Source organism: Suncus etruscus, chromosome 11 (assembly GCF_024139225.1).
Source record: "Suncus etruscus isolate mSunEtr1 chromosome 11, mSunEtr1.pri.cur, whole genome shotgun sequence".
Lineage (NCBI taxonomy): Eukaryota > Metazoa > Chordata > Mammalia > Eulipotyphla > Soricidae > Suncus > Suncus etruscus.
The window spans coordinates 25,160,064-25,180,812 of record NC_064858.1 but is presented as its reverse complement, the minus strand read 5'-3'; the positions used below and the strand labels follow the sequence as shown (position 1 = coordinate 25,180,812).

The 20,749-nt window shown below is 36.1% G+C and overlaps 1 protein-coding gene across 1 annotated transcript in view; it reads right to left on the bottom strand.

Annotated features, from left to right (window-relative positions):
- SOX5 (SRY-box transcription factor 5) overlaps window positions 1-20,749 on the bottom strand; it is a 456,537-nt gene that overhangs the window by 30,163 nt on the left and 405,625 nt on the right. The window contains exons 10-11 of the mRNA XM_049783803.1: window positions 16,201-16,378; window positions 5,236-5,381 (exon numbers count right to left, since the gene is read on the bottom strand). Of these exons, the coding sequence (XP_049639760.1) occupies window positions 5,236-5,381; window positions 16,201-16,378 (324 nt within the window). The remainder of the gene's footprint in view (window positions 1-5,235; window positions 5,382-16,200; window positions 16,379-20,749) is intronic.

Here is a 20,749-nt window from a genome sequence, read left to right as displayed (position 1 = left end):
GATTTGAACCACCGTCCTTGTGTATGCAAAGCAAACACCCTACCTCCATACTATCTCTCTGGCCCAATGCCTTCTGCATTATTTAGAAAAGACAATACAGAAGTCACTCTTAACAGGTAGAAAGTATGTGTGAAAATGTCCACTGATTTAACTTGTCAAGAAGCAATGTTTCTGGAGTAAAACAGTAAGTAATTTAATTCTTGATTAGCCAGAGGTAATGTGGAGGGTCTACTGGGATGGAGACAGTCACAAATAGAATACTACCAGATTGTCAGTTTTATGATGGGGATATTTGCAAGCTTGGATAACATTTTCTCATGGAAGCTGTGAGTAACAGTGGTCTTTTCCCTACCAATATACTCTTTGATTTTAAAGTGTCCTTCTTCTTGGTGCAGGTGGGATATGTTCTCTAATCCAGTCCCACAAAATAATCCTTTCTTTGGCCACTAATTGGTCAAATGCATACCTCTGGTATAGTTTAACCAAAATGTGATGTCATATATTCAGACCAAGTGAAATATCCTGATGTGAAGGATGTGCAACTGAAGACTCAACTTAGGAAAGAAAACTCCATCCTCTTCCTGAGCATGTCTGCCTTCATTGGGCTACATAGGTGAAACTTGTGGCCCTATGAGAGATTTCAGTTTGACATTAGGCTGATAAACTAACACCATTGACTCACTACTGCTGAAATTCATTATGTGATAACATCACAGAAGTTATTAAATAGATCTTACATGACTCATGGATGAGCTTTATTCTAATAATTGTGGGCTGGAAATACTGTAAGCTATAAATGCATTTCATATAAGTAACCTACTGAACTCCTTAACTTAGCCTGATCTACCTTAAAGACACTCAGTCACTTACAGTCAGGCAAGAAAATCTACTTTGTAACAAAATGTTGACTACCTCCTGCAATTTATGGAATATTATACTTAATATGAAGAGAATGACTGCTTGGATTCCCAGCACTAATGTTCCAGCTAAAAGCATTCCAGGCCCGAAGAATGTTAGGAACATTGAACAAAAATTAATTGTTGATGATAGGGATGCTCTAGCAACAGAATCATCAATTTCTCTGCCTTCCAATCAGGCCTAAGAAGACACTTTATAGTCCTGGTTGTTTATCTTTCTGATTGGCTGGGGGGAGTTGAAACTCATTGCTCACAAATTGCTAGCCACAGAAAAGGTCAAAATTCAAAATGTGAAGTATGGTTTTATGAAATGGTTATTACTTCAAACTGTCATAAAGTTAAAATCCTAAATTGAGTCATCATAATCAGAGACTTTCTGTATCCAGATTCTCCAATTAATTCACATTGTGAAATACTTTTCAAACTTGCTGAATGTGTCTTCAGAGCCCATTGCCTATGGATGAAGGGAAATAGTAAAAGTGAATTGTGCTATGGTGGTCTTCAGGTACTTTGCTTTGAGTCTCTATAATAGTAGTTTTGCATGATGGGATAAGAACAAAAAGTAAGATTTTTATGATCTCCTACTAAGTGTGAATACTTTAAACGCTTTGTGTCAAGAAAGGCTTTTTTTTTTTTTTTTTTAAGAAAATGAGCATATAATAGAGTTCTTTTGGAATCTTCCTACTGGAAAAGCTTACTTATTCATCTATGGCTACAGTAATATGTAACAAGGCTGTGTAATAAAAGATAACATTATTTTAATATGCAAACAGGCTATAATTAACCAGAAATGACAATTATAAATAACACTGCATCTTAGAGTTTCCAAGAAACCTGACATATACAGTTCTTGGGTATGTTGAAACACTTCCAAGAAAAGTAAAGAGATGGAAAAGCTTTCAGAAGTCTTCAATTAAAATGTGTTTCAGTAAAAATGACTTTCATTATGTGTTTTGGTACATATTACTGGAAAACATTTGTCTCTAACTTCACACTTTTAATTGTTTTCACTGTCCAATTACAGCTTTTCAGGATTAAGACCTTCTGGTTGGGTCCAACACGATGGTCACTTGAAATGTGAGGACACGTTAATGTGAATAATATTTGTGTACTCAAGAAAACAGATATCTACTGTAGAATCCAATTATCTAAATTTGAGATCACACACCCACCTTTTACGCTGATAGAAAGCACTAGATTAAGTTTCTTTTCTTTCCCCCCTTTTTTTCTACTGGCTCCTTCCTATCTTTCAACGTCCTTTATATTGCTCTCATGTATTAGATTTGCCCATATTTTCTGTGTTTAAGAAATGGAGAATATTGTTCGGGAGAGAAAAATGCCATTTTAGGTTTCCAATACTATCAGAAGATTATCCTGCAAGCTAAAGAAAAATGTATCACCTAGTCTGTTTATTTCATTTAAAAATATGAAGCCAAAGTTAAAAACAACAAGTGACCTACCTATGTATTGTCATCAGTAAATTTGGGTGATTATAAAACAACTGATAAAAAATGGTAGGTATTGGAATAACACAGTCTGTACAATGCTCTTATTTATATGGAAGGAGCAATATTCATCAATGTTAACTCAAGCACCAAGTAATAGATATGCTAATAAATGAGGTCTTTATTCAGCATCTATAAGTAGGACCACACATAAATGTTATGGTTATAGACCAAAAATAACTTGATCTAAACGATAAAAACGAAAAAGACAGAGGCCATATTTTCTTACTCAGCATAGGCCCATTTTTAATATAAAACTTGCAAATGAAGGACTAATTAAAAGATAAAACTTTGACATTATCTCATTCCCCTGAGCTCAGTCACTAATACTGTTAAATGACATCAAAGCTAGTTCAACAGGATAATGTAGTAATCAGTTGGGATTTTTTTTGGTTTGTTTCAATCACCTCAATTTTATTTTCAGGAGTCAGGGGTAACATCAATGATGAGCTAATTCAGATCTTTCTACTGAGAACATATACACAATACAAAAAAATTTCCCAGAGAATAATAGGATCATGTTTTCATCACATTTGGGCTTAAAAAAATGAAGAATATAAGACAATGACTGATGATGTAACACAAGTGCAGTGAAAATACATGATACAGGGATTTGGGAATGACAATATCCTTTAAAATGGAGACATCTAAACCAGCAGATACTACTTTAAAAGTAGGCTTTTTAAGCTATTGTAATTCTACAAAAAGGAGAGGGAAGAAAATCAAGAGGAGTAACTTTCAACAGAGGCGACCAGCACTCCTGCAACCCAAATGGAAAGTGCTAATCAAAGAAATAATATCAAGTATGACTGGAGGTGGAAGATGAAGCGACTCACAATGGGCAAGTATGGAATAAAGTGAATGCAGATGGTTCCACTTCTCTTAATCAAAAGGCTGAGCAGAGTCACTGGAGCCAGCACAAAGTCTTGTGTTAGAACAACAGCTGATCTGTATTAGAGAAGATTAACTCACAGTACCATGGTGGAGGGCCCAGGATTAGTTTATGTACTTCCACTGCCTTACAAGCCGTCAGCACAATTATTGCCCTCCGATGTGAATGACTGATCTGTAACCACAGCTAAACAGCATGCTGCTTAGGGGCCTAGGAACTTCATGAAGATGAATTTCCATACCATCAAAGTGCTTTTAATGGGCTCCCTGATCCAACCACAAGGCCTGTTTTGCAAGTATATAGAACTCAGAATGAAGGCTTCCTGTCCAAAAGGATTTGGTCGGTTGTCACTTGACAATTCCCAGCCAGCACAGGGGAGGAGGGGGGGGGGAGATAGGTAGAGTTGTCTCTGCTTTGGAGGATTTAAAGAAAAAAAAGGGTACAGATGCTTGCTGAATGCAACCAACTGCTGTATCCACAGCTGAATTCAATGCGCTTAACAAATAACGGCAATTTAGCTTTGCTTGCGAGGAATAGCTTGAGTCACTTTGCATTAGCATCTGGCTGAGTGTTAAACTCATTTCTACATGGGGAGTACAGAAAAGGAATTTCTTTTCAAGCATCCTTTCAAGAATGTTTAAATATTTGAATATAAATTCCTTTATGCTTGCTATCATTCCTTCTTAGAGCTGTCACTTTGCTTTCCCCTTCCCTTATGGTGCTTAGCTAGAAAAATGTTGTGTCCTCTTTGCTGCACCAGTGTCGCTGTTCTTTAGTGGAGAGCTTGGGCACTCTGGGCATCTGCTCTGCAGTCCCCTTCAGGAACAGAACAGCACTGAAAGTGTTGCCACAAACCTCAGACCCCAGTTTAGACCAGAGTAAATGCTCAGTGGCAACAGGATCACACACACAATTCACCTTCACTGTGCAAACTGCTAATTTACAGTTCTCCAAATTAGCAATCTGCTCACGCTGGACAATATTTTTCATTCATATCTGCTTCCTATGAGTCACATTCAGGTATTGCTAAATTTCTGACCTTTTCCCTTTCCTTTCAGTGGTATCCCTTTATCTAGGATTTCTAGGTAACTAGAAAATTTCCATTCAATACAGAAAAACTAGTCACAACAGACATTTTATTCTGAGCATTCTTATAACACCTCATCTGTTTTCCAAATAAAATATCATCTAGCTTAGACGAAAGTTGAATTACTATATCAAACAAATTCAGAAGTGTCACTTAGAGTAATAATATGGCTGTTTTATCATGTTTTGCTGGAAAATAAACTTAGATTTTTCAGTTGTGTAGTCACCTCAAACTCCACAGAGCTTTTCCCTGGAAGCATATAAAGCTCAGGAGCTTGGTATTTAGACCACAGAAACAGGTCTCATCCAAAGCTTATGCTGATTATAGATGATCATGCTTTTTCAAATCCAGCTCATCCCCAAATACATTAAGCATCTGTATCAAACACAACTTTCAATTGGACTCAAATATTCTTAATTCCATTGCAAGTTAAAACCAACTGGTGAGAAATGAAAGGAAGTTCATTGTCAATAGGGTTTGGAGACAGGTACAAGAGATTTCCAAAGCCTCCCAGTTTAGGTAGTTTTGACAAGATTGGTGTAGAGATGACGAGAGAGAGAGAGAGAGAGAGAGAGAGAGAGAGAGAGAGAGAGAGAGAGAGAGAGAGAGAGAGAGGAGAGAGAGAGAGGAGAGAGAGAGAAGAGAGAGGGGAGAGAGAGAGAGAGAGAGAGAGGAGAGAGAGAGAGGAGAGAGAGAGAGAGAGGAGAGAGAGAGAGAGAGAGAGAGAGAGAGAGGATGACAGAGGGAAACCACCATTCTGGATGAATGAAAAGACAGGAAGAAAAGCATTGGGCAATATAAGTTTTTTCTGGAAACCAACTTTCATGGGCTCACCTTTTCTGTCCTACAGTTATTGAGACCAAGACTATTCACCACAGCTACCTTCCCGTCCAACACCTGCTGTTCTCGCCGAAGTTGCTCTTTCATTTGCCGAGCTTCTTGGATCGCCTTGGTGACAGCATCGTGATCATTTAAATAACCTGAAGACATGACAGAACAAAGAACATGTTTTTATAAATGACCACTTTTTCCAGAAAATAGCTAGTATCTGGTATGCCAGACATTGTTCAGTGAAATCTTCCTACAATGATGGAATGAGTGAATGATGATGATTTCATATGTAAAATGTTGCCGAACAACTTAAATAAGGGCATAGTATCTAAGCGATGTTAGATGCATCTGCATATTTGGAAATAATTTTAAAGTACATGTCTGAGGTAAACAGTTTTGTTATCTGAGTATTTTTTTAGTTAAAAATAAAACTCAAGTGTGAATTCTTTCTCAGGGAAGGGTCATTTGAATAGTAGCACAGGCTATAGGTACTGGCACCTACCAGTAGAGAATTTGGCAGAGTCAGCTTAGAGTTTGTAAAATGGCACTGTTCAGTTTTCTAGATACAGAGGACTGGAATAAATCATGATTAACTGGCTGGGAGAAGAGCATTTCCTCCTGAATCCATTGCTGCTGAAATAAACTACGGTGGCGGTGCTTTGCTGTGGATACATACACACTTTGAGATTGGAGCCGCTAAATTTCAAGCAAAGAATGTTACCAAGCATCTGTAATTGTTTGACAAGAATTGGGAATATCTGGTATCTCCTGTCACACTTAATTCATGCTCTTAATAAGATGATCAAATGCCCAGTTTGTGTCTACAGCTCCACCGTCTAACATGAATTAAAAACAAAAAAACAAAAACACTTCCACAATATTTCTTTTAAAGAATAACTAGTATAGAGGAAAACTGATTTTTGACTTAATTTAAAAACTGTTTATGTACTTTATGTATACTATTATGCTCAGCTACATAATCTTAAGGTAGAACTTGGATCGGGAATGATGGTGGTGCAAATAATAAAAGGAAACCTAATAGCTCATCTTTCTTTCTCCCTATCTTTTAACTAGGGCATAAAATGGCATAAACTGAATCTATAATATGAAATTGCCCAGAAAAGGGACTTGTTTGTGACATGAGGCTAAATCTAACCAGATCCATTGGTGCATTGTGACAGATGGAGGGACTGTGAGACAGAAGGCAGGCACTAATCACACATAAAATGACCGGCTTGCCTCAACATGTTCCATGGATTCCAGCAAACTTTACACCCTAATCCATTTTTAGAACAAAAAACATCTGGACCATAAATCCTCTAATCTGCCAAAACACGCTATTAAATCCCATGATTTGTTGAAAAACACTAAGATTAAAGAAAGGAAATATAAAATGGCTAACTGCCGTGTGAGGAAAGTGTTATTAATACTCTTTCTTTGTCTCAATTATGAATGTTCTGGTACTAAAGAGCCTTGTCTAATCATGTCAGATTACACATCCTTGTTCTATTGCTAGACACTTCTATCTGATCTGCTGATTTGCCAAAAAGCAAAATACTTTTCTTGCTGCTTAAATATTTTTGCTGCAAAAGCGGGTGTCAGATTAGTCAGTGCTTCAAGGCTGGAGGTTCTAAACAATTTATGCCTTGCCCTCATTGCTACAGAGACTGGCTTTCACCCTCTCCTCTTCTGGAGGCATACAACTAAGTTCCAGAGCAGGCAGCAAGAAGGTGAGAAAGCCTCTCTTTTGCCTACAATCCATGAAGTTATTTGAAATTCAAAGAATGCAACAGTCCTGTTCATTATATATACAATATGAATTGGAAATAGCTAGTTCACCTAGATCAGATTTTAAAAGTTAATATATATTTTATAAAATGTGGCTATTTCTGCCTTTCACACGAACATTACTCTTAATATATTAGTCTTAGATTTATTTTATTTTTGAACAATACTCCTATACAAAGAAACTATCTAGAAGGGAAGAATTCTTAAATGATAGTGATGATCTCAGAATATTAGAGGTCTTATTTAGTAAGATCTTAGGATCTGGCTCGCGTTTGTGTCCTTGAGCCATTATTTATAGACAACCTGGATCAAGCATTTTTGTACTCGATTTAACTTCGCCAGAGCACAAATATATTTGAAATTGTTTGGCACCTGGCGTTGAAGAAAAATATGAATTCTTTATGCTTTTCAGGTGCTGCCAAGATATCACAGTGCAGGAAAAATGCTTAATATAGACACAAAAGGGGTGAAAATTACTATGGGTGTGATCAACGGGCAGACATATGTTGAGCAATGGCTACTTCCAATCTGAGGTGTGTGTTCTTATGCAGGTGGGATTCAGTGTTCACTTTTAAAATTAAGTATGATATTTCAGACTCTTGTGTTTCAGTTACAATGGCTACATGAAATTCTAACATTTTTATCTGCTATGCTAATTATATGACTCATTTCTTTATTACAGAGATAACTCTGCATGTGACTGTGGGTTCTCAACATTTTGTTTCCAACACAGTCACCAAATCCCAGACTCACCAGTCTCATTTCACTTCTGGTCCCCAAACCCGATGCCATGCACTACTTCAAATTTACCTTCACTTATACTCTCCTCCACCGCTGTTTTTGCAACTTTTATTCAATGAAATTCCCCTAAATTCATGTTTTAGGGAAGTGTGGTAATTGCCTTTTATTATCTATCTCATCTTCTCTACCATATCCACCAGTTCAACTTAATGTTCTCCTAAAGGTCTTTCTCTTGATTTTGAATTCTCTCTTCTCCCAATCATGTCTTTCTTCTCATCTTCTAAAATTAGCTTCTCAAAGATTCAATGCCATCTCCCTTTTATTTCTTTCTCTCCTATCCACACTGACATCTTGTTTCTTGCTTCACTTGCTCTTTTGTCATCCCCCCCCCCCAAAAAAAAAACATTCCTGCAAAACCTCAGAACTGGTGATACCTCATAAGTAAAATCCTTCATCCACATTTATTTTTCATTCTTTATAAGGTGCTCATTTCCTCTAACTTCTCCTTTCTCAAAACCCTGCCTGCTCCTTAGATTCTGTTCCAAAGTTACAATCTTAAAAAAGTTCTGATGGGGCCAGAGCAATAGCACATGGGAAGAATGCTTTTCTTGCACATGCTGGCCCTTGTTCAATCCCTAGAAATTCATATGAACCCCCAAACACCATCACCAGAAAAGATCCCTGGGAGCTAGAAGTGCTCTGAGCACTTCTAGATGTGGGCCAAAAACAAGCAAGCAGACAAAAAATAGTTATGAGTTGGGCAGTTTGAATTCAAATTAAAAAATAAAAAAATAAAAATTAAAACAGGTTTTCTTATTACTGCTATGTGAATTGAAAAAGCTGTCTTTTCTACATTTCAAAGATGTCAGTTAAGTGAGGATGAAGCTTGCTAGATTACACAACTGAAGATAAAAAATTACCATAGGCTCCTAGTATACCAATGGTCCATAAACATTATTGAGTATTTCCAAAGTAGCATCGCATAGTAAAATTTGGATATATTTTTTGGGGGGGGGTCACACCTGGCAGCACTCAGGGATTACTCCTGGCTCTATGGAAGAAATTGCTCCTGGCAGGCTCAGGGGACCATATGGGATGCAGGGATTCGAACCACCATCCATCTACATGCATGGCAAAAAAACACCTTACCTCCATGCTATCTTTCTGATCCATGAATATTAAATTTAAATGGATCTGGTTTTCAACTTGTTTGGAAGTGTGACATTTTTAAAATTCTAAAAACCTGACTGAGTTTACATTTTCCTTACCTGTGAAATGAATGTAACGTTAATAGAAGCATTAAATTAAATAACAAACATAAAAGAGTGGACACATGGCACCTGAGGAGGCAGTTGCCCATCTCACAATCTTGTTTGGTAGCTTTGAACACTATGATAATATTGATAAAGGGGGGATGCTGATTTTTCTTGGTACATAAATGAGAAGTTCGCAGTGGTCCTCAAACTATGGCCCACGGGCCACATATTGTATTTGTATCTGTTTTGTTTCTTCATTGCAAAATAAGGTATATGCAGTGTGCATAAGAATTCGTTCATAAGTTTTGTTTTTACTATAGTCAGACCCTCCAATGGTCTGAGGGACAGTGAACTGGCCCCCTGTTTAAAAAGTTTGAGGACCCCTGTTAGGGCATCTAAGACACCCTCCAAAAGGTCAATAAAGGAGCCCTGAGAATCACCTGAGGTTTTTTTATTCTACCATTATTATATTTTCAGTACTCACATTGAAAGCCAGTGTCAGAAAGCAGAGAGTGTTTGTCTAGAAGAGGCCCGATAAGTTGTAAGACAGAAAGGATAACAAAAGCTGCCATGTCTTCCTCTGAGAACCTCACATGAGCTTTAGGAAGTGCAGATTAGCAATCAATCAGTAATAAAAGACATGGGTGAAATCCTGTATCCTTGTTACATTTACCACAATTAATTTTTTAAACACCTTAGTGTTTCATCTTACCCATCACCAACAAATTTCTCAAAATTGAATAAAATGGCCCTTTCTATATATTTTGTAGTGTAGAGGGTAGCTGGATATGGCAAGCTAATATCTGAAGACAGAGTGAGGACTAGCTGAACCCCAGGAAAAGAGCTGTCCTAAAAGAGATGGAAGTCTAAAAACTGGACACAGGGCTGGATTGTGTCTGTGTACCTGAGGTCATGCCTACTATGTCCATAACTTCATAGGAAAGTTGTTGTGAATGAATTAGTATACAGGCCTGAATGGCAGACTGCCTTTGATTCCAATACTGAGAAACATGGGTTCTTTTTCAGGACAGAAGACATGTGACCAGGAACAACAAGGCTATGTGAAGATGAAGCAGAGGTTGCTACCACATGTCTATGTGGTGGATGGCCAGAGCAGGCCCACTGCTCCTTAGAGCTGGGTGTCTGATAGCTGTCTTATCAGTGCTTATGGGTGGGCCCAATCTTGATGCCTGCACTTAAGATTATTCCTTTCTGTTTCCTGCCACTCAGTTAGGGTAATTTGCTCTTGGGCCTTGGAAGCCAGAAGAAGACATCCGGTCTTACATGTGCTCAGAACCAGCAGGAGATGGGTCCCAGTTCTATAAAGAGCTGCCCCTACCTTCCCTGACTTCTGGTACATGGATGCCTTTCTCTGCAAGTCCCATCAGTATCACTGGGATAATGTGCCTCAATCCTGTACTCTAGTCTCTTCTGTAACTCCACAGCCCTATCCAGTTATCCAGCCAGGCACTAGGAACCATAAAAACATTCTCCTCAACCTCAAATCTTAGACACCAGGTTCTGAGGCAGATACTTCCTCCAAAACTCACCAGGAACTCCTTCCACTCTGCTTTCCGTTAAGCCTCTTCTTCTTTTACATGGACTAGGACTTAGGTCTTAATTCTTAGTTTTAAACTTGGTTATTGTGGGATTATACCTATTATGGCTTAATAGCAGGGAATCTGTGGGTCAGGGGAGCCTGTTGGGGAATTTGGGAACCCAGGACCTCACATGTGCTCTCTTGCTCTACTGCCGAGTCACATTTCAGTCCCTGCTCATGCCTCTTTATTCACTTCCTTCTCTGCTTTTACCAAGTGTTCAAAAACATTCTTCCCTAGGAATAGAAATTGGGCTCATGTGGGGGAGGGGGTCCTTGCACTGAAAAAAAAATAAGACTCAATGGTCAAGTATAGAGAGTGGACCCTATGAGCTTTTTATTTCTAAAGGACTTGCTCGTTTTGGTGGCTGTGAGGTTCAGCCAATGTCACCTGATGTACGGTATATGTAATACTTGTGTCTGGTTAGAGTCTGTGGCTTCCATTCAGAGGCTCCTTCTAAACCTACCAAATATTTTTGCTGTTCCATTATCATTCTTTTTTTTAGTTGTCTTTCACAGGAGTCTATGACAACTTGAATTTTGGTTGATTTGGGGGGGGAGGGAAACACCTGGTGACACTCCGGGGTTTTTCCTGGCTATGCACTCAAAAATTGCTCCTCGCTTGGGGGACCACATGGGACACTTGGGGATTGAATGGAGGTCCATCCTAGGCTAGTGCATGCAAGGCAAACACCATCCCGCTTGCACCACTGCTTCGGCCCCAAGGTTGATGTATTTTAGTTTCTTGGGCCTAGAACAAAGACTATTGAAGGAATAAATACATGGTCCTAAGTTGAAAGTGTCTATCTTTCTAATTCCAATTTTCAATATCAATTGATGGTCAAATGGGTGTATCAAGCACAAGATAGAGATTTATTAAAATTCATGAATTTAATTGATACTCTCAGGATGATGCCAAATTTTCTATTTTACATAGGACATCACAGCTGGAAGTAATGGTATGTGTATTTAAAGTTATCTTAAAAATATTTCTTAATTATTAAGGTCACATGGTATCATCAAATTTGTGGCAGCCTGCAAAATGTAGATGATATCTGTGAATACTCACAAGAATTAATCAAATTAAGTAATTTGATTTCAGTAAAGTGGTTCTGTTGGAAGTATAAGAAATAAAAAGTAAAAAAACTTTTTTTAGTAAAAAACACTAGAAGGAATCATCTAGGTGTTATAAATATCAATTTTTGAGGAAGAAAGGAGAAAAAGAGGAAAAAGGTAACAAAACAACACAAGAAAAAAAAAACCAATGAGCAGTAACAACAAAAATATCAAAGCAAATAGCAAAGAAAGAACAAACATAAAACAAAACCACCAACTATGAAAGACCAGCACACACAAAAAAACCCCACAGATACCCACACATACCAAAAAAAAGAATTAAGTAATAAATACTAAAGCAGTTTGTAAACTGTAAAGTGCTATGAAAATGCAAACGTTAATTGCCAGATGTTGAGCCATATACCTAATTTTTCTAATATTTTAGTTCTATAAAACTAACAATTTTCTTGTTCAATTGCCTACCTCAGAACAAATTCTTTCATTCAAAACTAAGCTCATGCAACTTTTAAAATTTATTTTAATATTTTCCCCCATTTTATCTTCTATGGAAAAGGGTAAGAATATTATGTTTCAATATCATCCCCAAAGGTGACTGAACAATGCTACATACTTCTAAAGGCATCAGTATAAGACATTCATGTATTTATTTAAGCTGTATATAGAGAGCAAAAGATTGTGGTACATGCTTTCAGAACCCAGAGGGCCAGGATTTGAACCTGACATTGTCTGCTCCCTGTATACTGTTGAGTAACTTTCAAAACTGACAAATTTCCAGATGTGGCCCCAAAATCATAGCCAACATTATATATATGGATACTTATATCTAATACATTATTTACTATGTTATAAGTTATTATAATTATAAATTAAAATTGGGCAATAAACATAGTCCTAAGACTGTCCACAATGCAACAGAAATTCACTTAGAATTTCAAGGTAGGCACTCATTCACTTTAAGCTCTTTCTTCTTATCTATAAATACTATGCATAGCTTCTGTCTCTACTTACCAGAATGTAGCATCTGCCTTAGTGAAAAAATAGGCTCGAAAATGTGTAGAAAAAAAGTTAAAAGTATAATACATATGTACAACAGAGGTGGGAAAGGGCAATAAGAAGACGGTTCAAAAATTATCCCTCATCTTTCTGGACTATTTCTGCCGTTTAAGGAGCCTCTTCCTCTGGAGTTGCCTATCATTTGGTTCCACCATATCAAAAGCATTATTACAGAATACACTACAATATTGGTAACCAACCTCAAAAACCTACTTTCTATATTTGGAGCTAATAGACCTATAGCAAAGAGCCCTATGTCATTAACGCTAACTTGTTATCTTTTTGTTCAGAGTTTTTCGTGATTTATTAATGGCATAACACATTAATTCTTCTTTCAGGGGTGACCTTTACAACACCATTAATGCTCACAGCTTTTATCCAACTACATTATTACTCATTACAGTTTCAGCTTTCAACATCTGCATTTGTTGAAAAGAGAAAAGTAAATTGTAGTGGCCTGAAATCCTGGGGAAATATGAGAGATATGTCTGCAGTAGAGACACTTTGAAGGGGAAACATGGCACAAGAGAGAGTGGGGAAAGTCAGCTGATCAATCTAATTTAAAACATTCTAAAATGGGGTCAAAGCAATGGTATAATGGGTGGGGCATTTGTCTTGCAAACAGCTGGCCTGGGTTTGATCTCCAGCATCTCATATGAATCCTTCAAGCCTGCCAGAATTGATCCCTGAGTGCAATGGCAGGAGTAAGCCCTAAGCACCATTGGTTCCAAAAACCATACAACAAACAAAAATCTAAATGATGCTGTCATATTTAATTCTTTGGATGTAAAAGTAAAACATCCTCACATGTTAAAAATGGAAATAGTCATTCTAGCCCCAGTGACATTATAAAGGCAGTTTCATATTCCAACTGTATGATATTTATGCCCAATGAATATTATAAAAGTAAAGCATTTTTACCCAATAAAATATCTAAAAAATAATCTCATACATATAAGCCATGAAAGCAAATATTATCTTCAATATATAAAGCTGAATAGTTACTAAAACTGAGAACGGACCTAAATATCATCTAATAATGTACCTACACATAATAGACATGGGAATACACACACACACAAACACACACACACACACACAAATTTCTTTCAAACTCTTTAAAACTGACAGTTCCACTTTCTACCCATTCTGCTTGAACCACTGTTTCACACTAACTAACTTAGAAAATAGTCTGGAATTCTACCATGTGGAGATTCAAACTATTTGAATCACATTTCTTCAGAATCTTTCACCCTACAATTTCTCTGCAATTTTATAATTTTTCTTCACTTCCTACAGGTTTGGAGCAAAGGAAAAAAAAAAGAGAGAGAAATAGCAGGTTTCTCATTTTGTGGGGTGGGAGGAGTCTCCCTACGGATCTACAGGATCAGGAGCCTCTCCAGGTCAGCAGTTCAAGACTGCAGTACCAGGGATTACTGGCCCACACCTAGTGACTCTTTTACAATAAAAAGAATAAAGGGAAAACTTTGGGACTTTGTAAACCAGGGCATAAAAGGCACTGTGACTTTTTCTCTGCTCTCCTTCTTTATTCACTCATATTGAGTAAGATGAACAGCCTTGCTTCAAGGATCCTCATGGAAAGAAACCACATGACAATCACTTGACATCTCTAGCCAAGAACCACCTGAGTAAATCATCATGAAAACGGGCCATTCACGCTTAATAAAAATCCACAGATGATGGCAATCCTAAGAGAGACAAAGTCAGAACAGCTTTGGTTTATAGTTGCTGAGTTTAGGCTAATTTGTTAGACAGCAATAGCTAATACTGTGCATAATATCTAGGATTCTTTGTCCCACTTCTATTATACTTTTTTGGTAAAGAAAAAATGGTTTCAATAGCCTCATTAAGGATTAATTTTCATATTGAACATTCTATCATTCCCTTTATATGTCAGAATGACATTCACAATCTCCTCTTGAACATTTTTATCAAAATGGATTCTTATACTTTAAATTGAATAGTTACTAAATCTTAGAATTTGATGTTTCCCACCAAACCTACTTTCATCAAGTGTTCTCTATCACAGATAAACTTCCCTTTTGTGTTACAAACATAAAACACTAGACTTCACACATCCAACTTAATCCACACTAAGTTTTCTATTGTAGGTAAATTATATCAGTTAAGTAACATCTTTACTTTAGTCTGCTTCATCATTGCTTATTTCCATTTCAAATAATTTATTCCTGTCCTATATTACAATAATTTTGATACCATTTCCTTTCCTCTGTTAGTATTTCTTTTGTTAAAGTTCTGATAGTAGTGTCTTATCTTAGGTTAATATCTAGATTCCATCTGTCCCTTTCAGTTTTAGCTGTGATTACTTCCTGATCACAATCTCATTCAACATTCTAGCCAAATTGGGGCATTTGTCAAAAATTCGCTATTTTACTCTGGGTTTCCCTTATAAACTGTAATGCTCAACTCTCTTCTTCAAGACTCTTAATGAATTAGTCTCTCTCCAACTTGGCCGTCCTCAATTCTTCACAAACAGAAACCAAAACTCTCACTGTTTTTAACTGCACAATTCTGAGCTTTGTAATTGCACTTATAATTGATGATTTGTCCCTATCCTAAGATCAATGACTTTTCCCAAATAAACCATGAACTTTTAGAAGGCTGGTTTGCACTAGCTTTCTTTTCTTTTTTTTTTTTTTTTCGGTTTTTGGGCCACACCCGGTAACACTCAGGCGTTACTCCTGGCTATGCGCTCAGAAGTTGCTCCTGGCTTGGGTGACCATATGAGACACAGGGGGATCGAACCGCAGTCCATCCAAGGCTAGCGCAGGCAAGGCAGGTGCACCTTACCTTTAGCGCCACCGCCCAGCCCCTTGCACTAGCTTTCTATATGTGAACAATGCATACATCAATTAATGTGAATTTCCCTCAGTATTTTTACATTCTAATTTTTAGTGGAATAACTAATAATAAAATAGAACACTGTTAGTTCTTTGAAAAGATAATAGAAAGGTATATGTTTACTGAAATGACAATCATAGGAAACTAAAGCTACCCACTCATTATAATATTTTGGTGTGTAGAACTAAATAAACTTCATATTCTGATGGCTGACTTCTAATGCAGGCATAATATTCTTCATTATTTTATAAATCCAATACGTATCACCACAGGAAAAAAGGGGGAGAACATTTCAATGTAGGAGAAACAAGTAATGTAACAAAATCTCAGAAACATGGTTTTCTTTCATTAGTCATTTAGGTCTCTTCTGAAAGTAAACTCAAAAAGATCTCTTAACATTGAAAATCACACCAGTTTGAAAATTAGATTTCCAAGGGGACATTTGAACTTGGGCTTTTTGCATGGTGCTATTCGCATAGTTAAAAAAACATCGAAGAAGTTGATTAAAACTCATGGATATCATTCAATTGCCATAAACAGAAAATGAGCATAAACAAAAGAAACAGAACTTACCTATTGTGCTAACTCTGGCTGAAGGACTAGCTAATGCTGCTGGGACAGAGGCTTTGAGGGGACCTGCCCCACTGTTTATTCTCAGAGCTGGCATATGGGGAGAGGTGGGTGATGTGGGCGATTTGCCATCAGAGGTCTTGGGTTTAGCTGAGAGGTTCAGTGGCTGTGCCACTTCATCCTGCAATAATCATTAGAACATGAGCTGTGATGAGGAAAAGTGGATCAAAAATGCCGAGAAAAACACAGGTACTTCCCACCAAAACACTCTACCAATCGCTGATCTAAACATTCACTCTGAACAATAGTGTTTAGTTAGCTGTCAACAATGTCATTTCAAGTACATGTTATGAAAAAAATCTTTTATATAAGAGAAAGTATGAGCTCAACTATCCCCCCAAAGCACAGAAATGAAGTCACCTTTAAAAAATATCTTAAAATGCTATTCTTGGGTCTATTCATGTTTACTGAGAGAGGATACAGAGTTGATAGGCAATTATGATATGAATGGGATTTTTTTTAGCCTCTTAAAAGAACAGGGGTTGAGACTAAAACATCTTTGTATGCTGGTGTGCAAATTAAGTACTCATAACATCTATGATGGCATCTTGAAATGGTATGTCATTTTGACCAGTACTTCACTCCAAATTAAGGTTCCTAGCTTTCCCTTAGCTCAGAGAAATACTTTTAGACTTGATCACCAAAGGGGAAAAAGCATCAGTATCATTGGTAGCATTTATTTGACTGTATCATTTAAAAAAACAATTAATATTACATATTATAGATTCACTGTGTTTGAACATTTTCCCGAGTGTCTCCCATACTGATATGAAATTTGTATATGGTCACATATTATAATATTCAATGGCTTTATACTTTAATAAGATATGTTTATAGAGTTTCTATTTTATTACACTTTTTGTATTAATCCTTGTATAGTTTCATACATGGAAAATATTGATACAGCTAGCTTTAAGAATTCTACCATTGCACTGAAAACTATGTGAAGATGACATTATATACAACTATTTTTGAACACTATGAATGGGAACATCATATCATTTATTTCTATTTTGCTCATGTTATAGCCGATTTTATTTAGAAATTATAGAATAAAACTTAGTTGACAGCTACTGTGTCATCTTACAAATTAAGAATATAAAATAACTACTAAATACTATTAGGATAAAATGTTGAAAGTGGATCACTATAAATTCAATATTTTGATTGCATAGTAAAAGATAAATAATGCACAAAATTGTTTCTATTAAGAAGTGTTAAAATAGGTTAAACTACAAAAATGTTCAAAGATGTGACATCAAGCTCAAGCTTTATTTTTAAGTGGCATTTTGCTATTAGATCTCATGGTTATCTATACGTAAAAATGGCTTAAACAGGACAGAAAGAAAAACACTCTTTTAGCTTTTTCAATTCAGAATATTTTCTGTTTCAGAAAAACAACAGTTATTTAAAACCCCATGAAATAATACAAGTGGCATACTGGAATCGTGTAAGAAGCATCATGAATTAACAACCGCTTTACCAAATTTACAAGAAGTCATACACTCTTGGAAGGAAGGATGGCAATTCCATGACTAGCTCAATTTATCATTTTCAAAAGCTTGTTTTAGCACTGTAAACCAACAGCAATAACATTTTCAGATATTTCAATGGAAACATTTAGTTGAATTGACTCACTAAAACTCTAGATGATGCTATGACTTGAGGAGAATTGGGACAATAGTGTTCTTTCCCCATACTATAGTATAGCTGAGTGTTTCTCAAATTAGAGACATCAAGGCTGCTTGACTGTGTAGAGATGATAAACACTGAAGAAATACATTGCTGCATTTAAAAACAGTGGATATTTATGAACACATAGGTAATACAGTGGGGATATACATACATATATATATATATATATATATATAGAGAGAGAGAGAGAGAGAGAGAGAGAGAGAGAGATAGAGAGAGAAATGTGGGCACTGGTAAGATAGATTTTACTTTGAATATATAGAAGTACCACATGCATATACTGCAAAGTGCCACCCAAAGCATTTATTAGAGCAAGAGACCCAAAAGAACTCTTGATAATCTCTTCATACAGAGTGGTTCAGATGTTTGAATGTCAAAAAAGTAAAAAGCCTCAAGGACGTAACAGAGGCTGACAATTTCAAAGCTGATAGAAATTGCATTCAAAATTATCCTTTTATTATTTTTTATTGTGTGACCAGGCTAATAGTATTAATAGTATATTAATAACAACATAACTGGCTTAATGTGATTGTGATAACTATAGAAATAAGTTGACCCAAATTATGGCATTATCTCACAATTTGGTTCTTTTAATAATTCACTACTGCTCTACTATACCAAATGCCTATATTCATAAAGAATACAATAAACTAATTATACCAGTTTCCATTTTCTATTAATTATTTTTCATTTTCTTAGATGAAATTTTTAAAACCCCACTCTAAAGTGGAAGTGGCCACTTAGTTATGGCATGTATTCTCATAATTATGAAGATTTGAAAAAGCAGCAAAAGAAGGCTTTTTCTACTTGGTTTTATTTGCAATATCTTATTTAGGAGGATGTTTGAAAGCATAGCATGATTAACACCTACTCCTGCAAATTAAACATACATTTTTAAATTGTAAATAAATAATTTATATATAAAAGAATGTAAGTGATTTTCAGGGTCAAGAAAGCCTTGCATTTCTATCATGCACAATAGCAACCAGAGAGGAAAGCAATTTCCTTTTAATTACTTGTCCAATTGTTAAATGATGTTGCCAAATGAAACTTTTGAAAATAGCATTTTATAATTATTATGGTTGCATATAAAGTGATATTTCAAAAGACTCTTCTGTATATCAAATAGCTACAAACTTGTATATGATAAATAGAAGGCAACCATTGAAACTCACATAAGCAAGCCTATAAGCAAAAGGTCGCCAAGTTTTAACTAAGGAAAGGGCATTATTTACATTTATCAAATTCATTATAATTAATCCCAGAGAAGAAACTAAGACTCAGAGAGTTTTTTATGAAATCCAGACTTTTGGGCTTAACAGGCATACTTTTTTCATTTATTTATAAGATAAATTTAAACTAAAATTTAAAAAGACATTGCTATAATGTAATTTCTACCATTCAGATCTAACCATATAATTCTGTCACAGAGAAACCACAGTATTCATGCCACAAAGTCACTGAATACACCCATTTGTTACTATTTTATTTATTAGTCTAAAAAGTAAAGCACGGTTTATTTATTTTCGTAATTTTTTTAAATGCTTTTCTATTCTCCACTTTATACTGCATTGATAATTTCCTCTGAAATTAGACTGCTTTGAAAGAAGATTAAGTGTTCATATACAATAAGACAGAACCTACAATAAGTCATGCAATAATATATATGAGAATTCTATTATATATCCAAATACATGGTTTAGAAATCTAATAATTATGATTTCCTCATAAAGAATTATCTAATATTATTTCATATGGAATGAATGAAAAACAAGAATAATGTGAACAAACATTTAGTTCAAGTGTCCAATTTACTGTAGTTATTACTGTCTGAAATGTCACAATATTTTTTTTCTTTTTCGGTGAAACATGATCATTATTTGAAGCTTATTTAGAAAGATGTGATAGGGAGAGAAATGTGTTCCATAGAGAATATGTGTCCCATAGAGAATATGTGTTCAACAGAGAATGCACAGGCTTCTCAAGAGCAGAAACAGGTAAGCAAAGAAACATAGATATAAGAAGTAACATGGACTTAAACAGCAAGTTGATGTCACAGTCTTATAGGAAATATCACAGAGACCCTATAAAACTTGTAACTCAGGGGTCGGAGAAATAGCATGGAGGTAGATGTTTGCCTTGCATGCAGAAGGACTGTGGTTTAAATCCCGGCATCCCATGCGGTCCCCCCAGCCTGCCAGGAGCGATTTCTGAGCGTAGAGCCAGGAGTGACTCCTGAGAGCCACTGGGTGTGACCCCAAAACAAAAACAAACAAACAAACAAAAAGACAAAAAACACAAAAACAAGCAAACAAAAAAATCCTTGTAACTCAGCCAATTGAAAGCCCTCCACAAAGAGTTAATAAATTGCATAAGCAACATGATTTGACACAAATGCAAAGTGCTGGCAACAATAAAACTCCATGGATATAGGGATTATCGTAAACCGCTCTAATTTGTAACATAATTCTATAAAGTCAGAACATATTTCATTGATATCAGATAAGTTTCTCTAAGGAAAAACATTTTAGTAATCTTACAAACTTAACATTTTATAATATGCAAATTTCTAAATATGTATATAAATTAAAGACTGAACATATCAGAGAAATATCATCCCCTAAACTCCTAGAAGGCTATTTCTCTCCATCCTTGGCTTCTTTTTTTTTGGGGGGGGGGTCCACACCTCGCAACACTCAAGGGTTACTCCTGGCTCTGTGCTCAGAAATCGCTCCTGGCAGGCTCCGCAGACCATATGGGATGCCAGGACTCGAACCACCATCTTTCTGCATGCAAG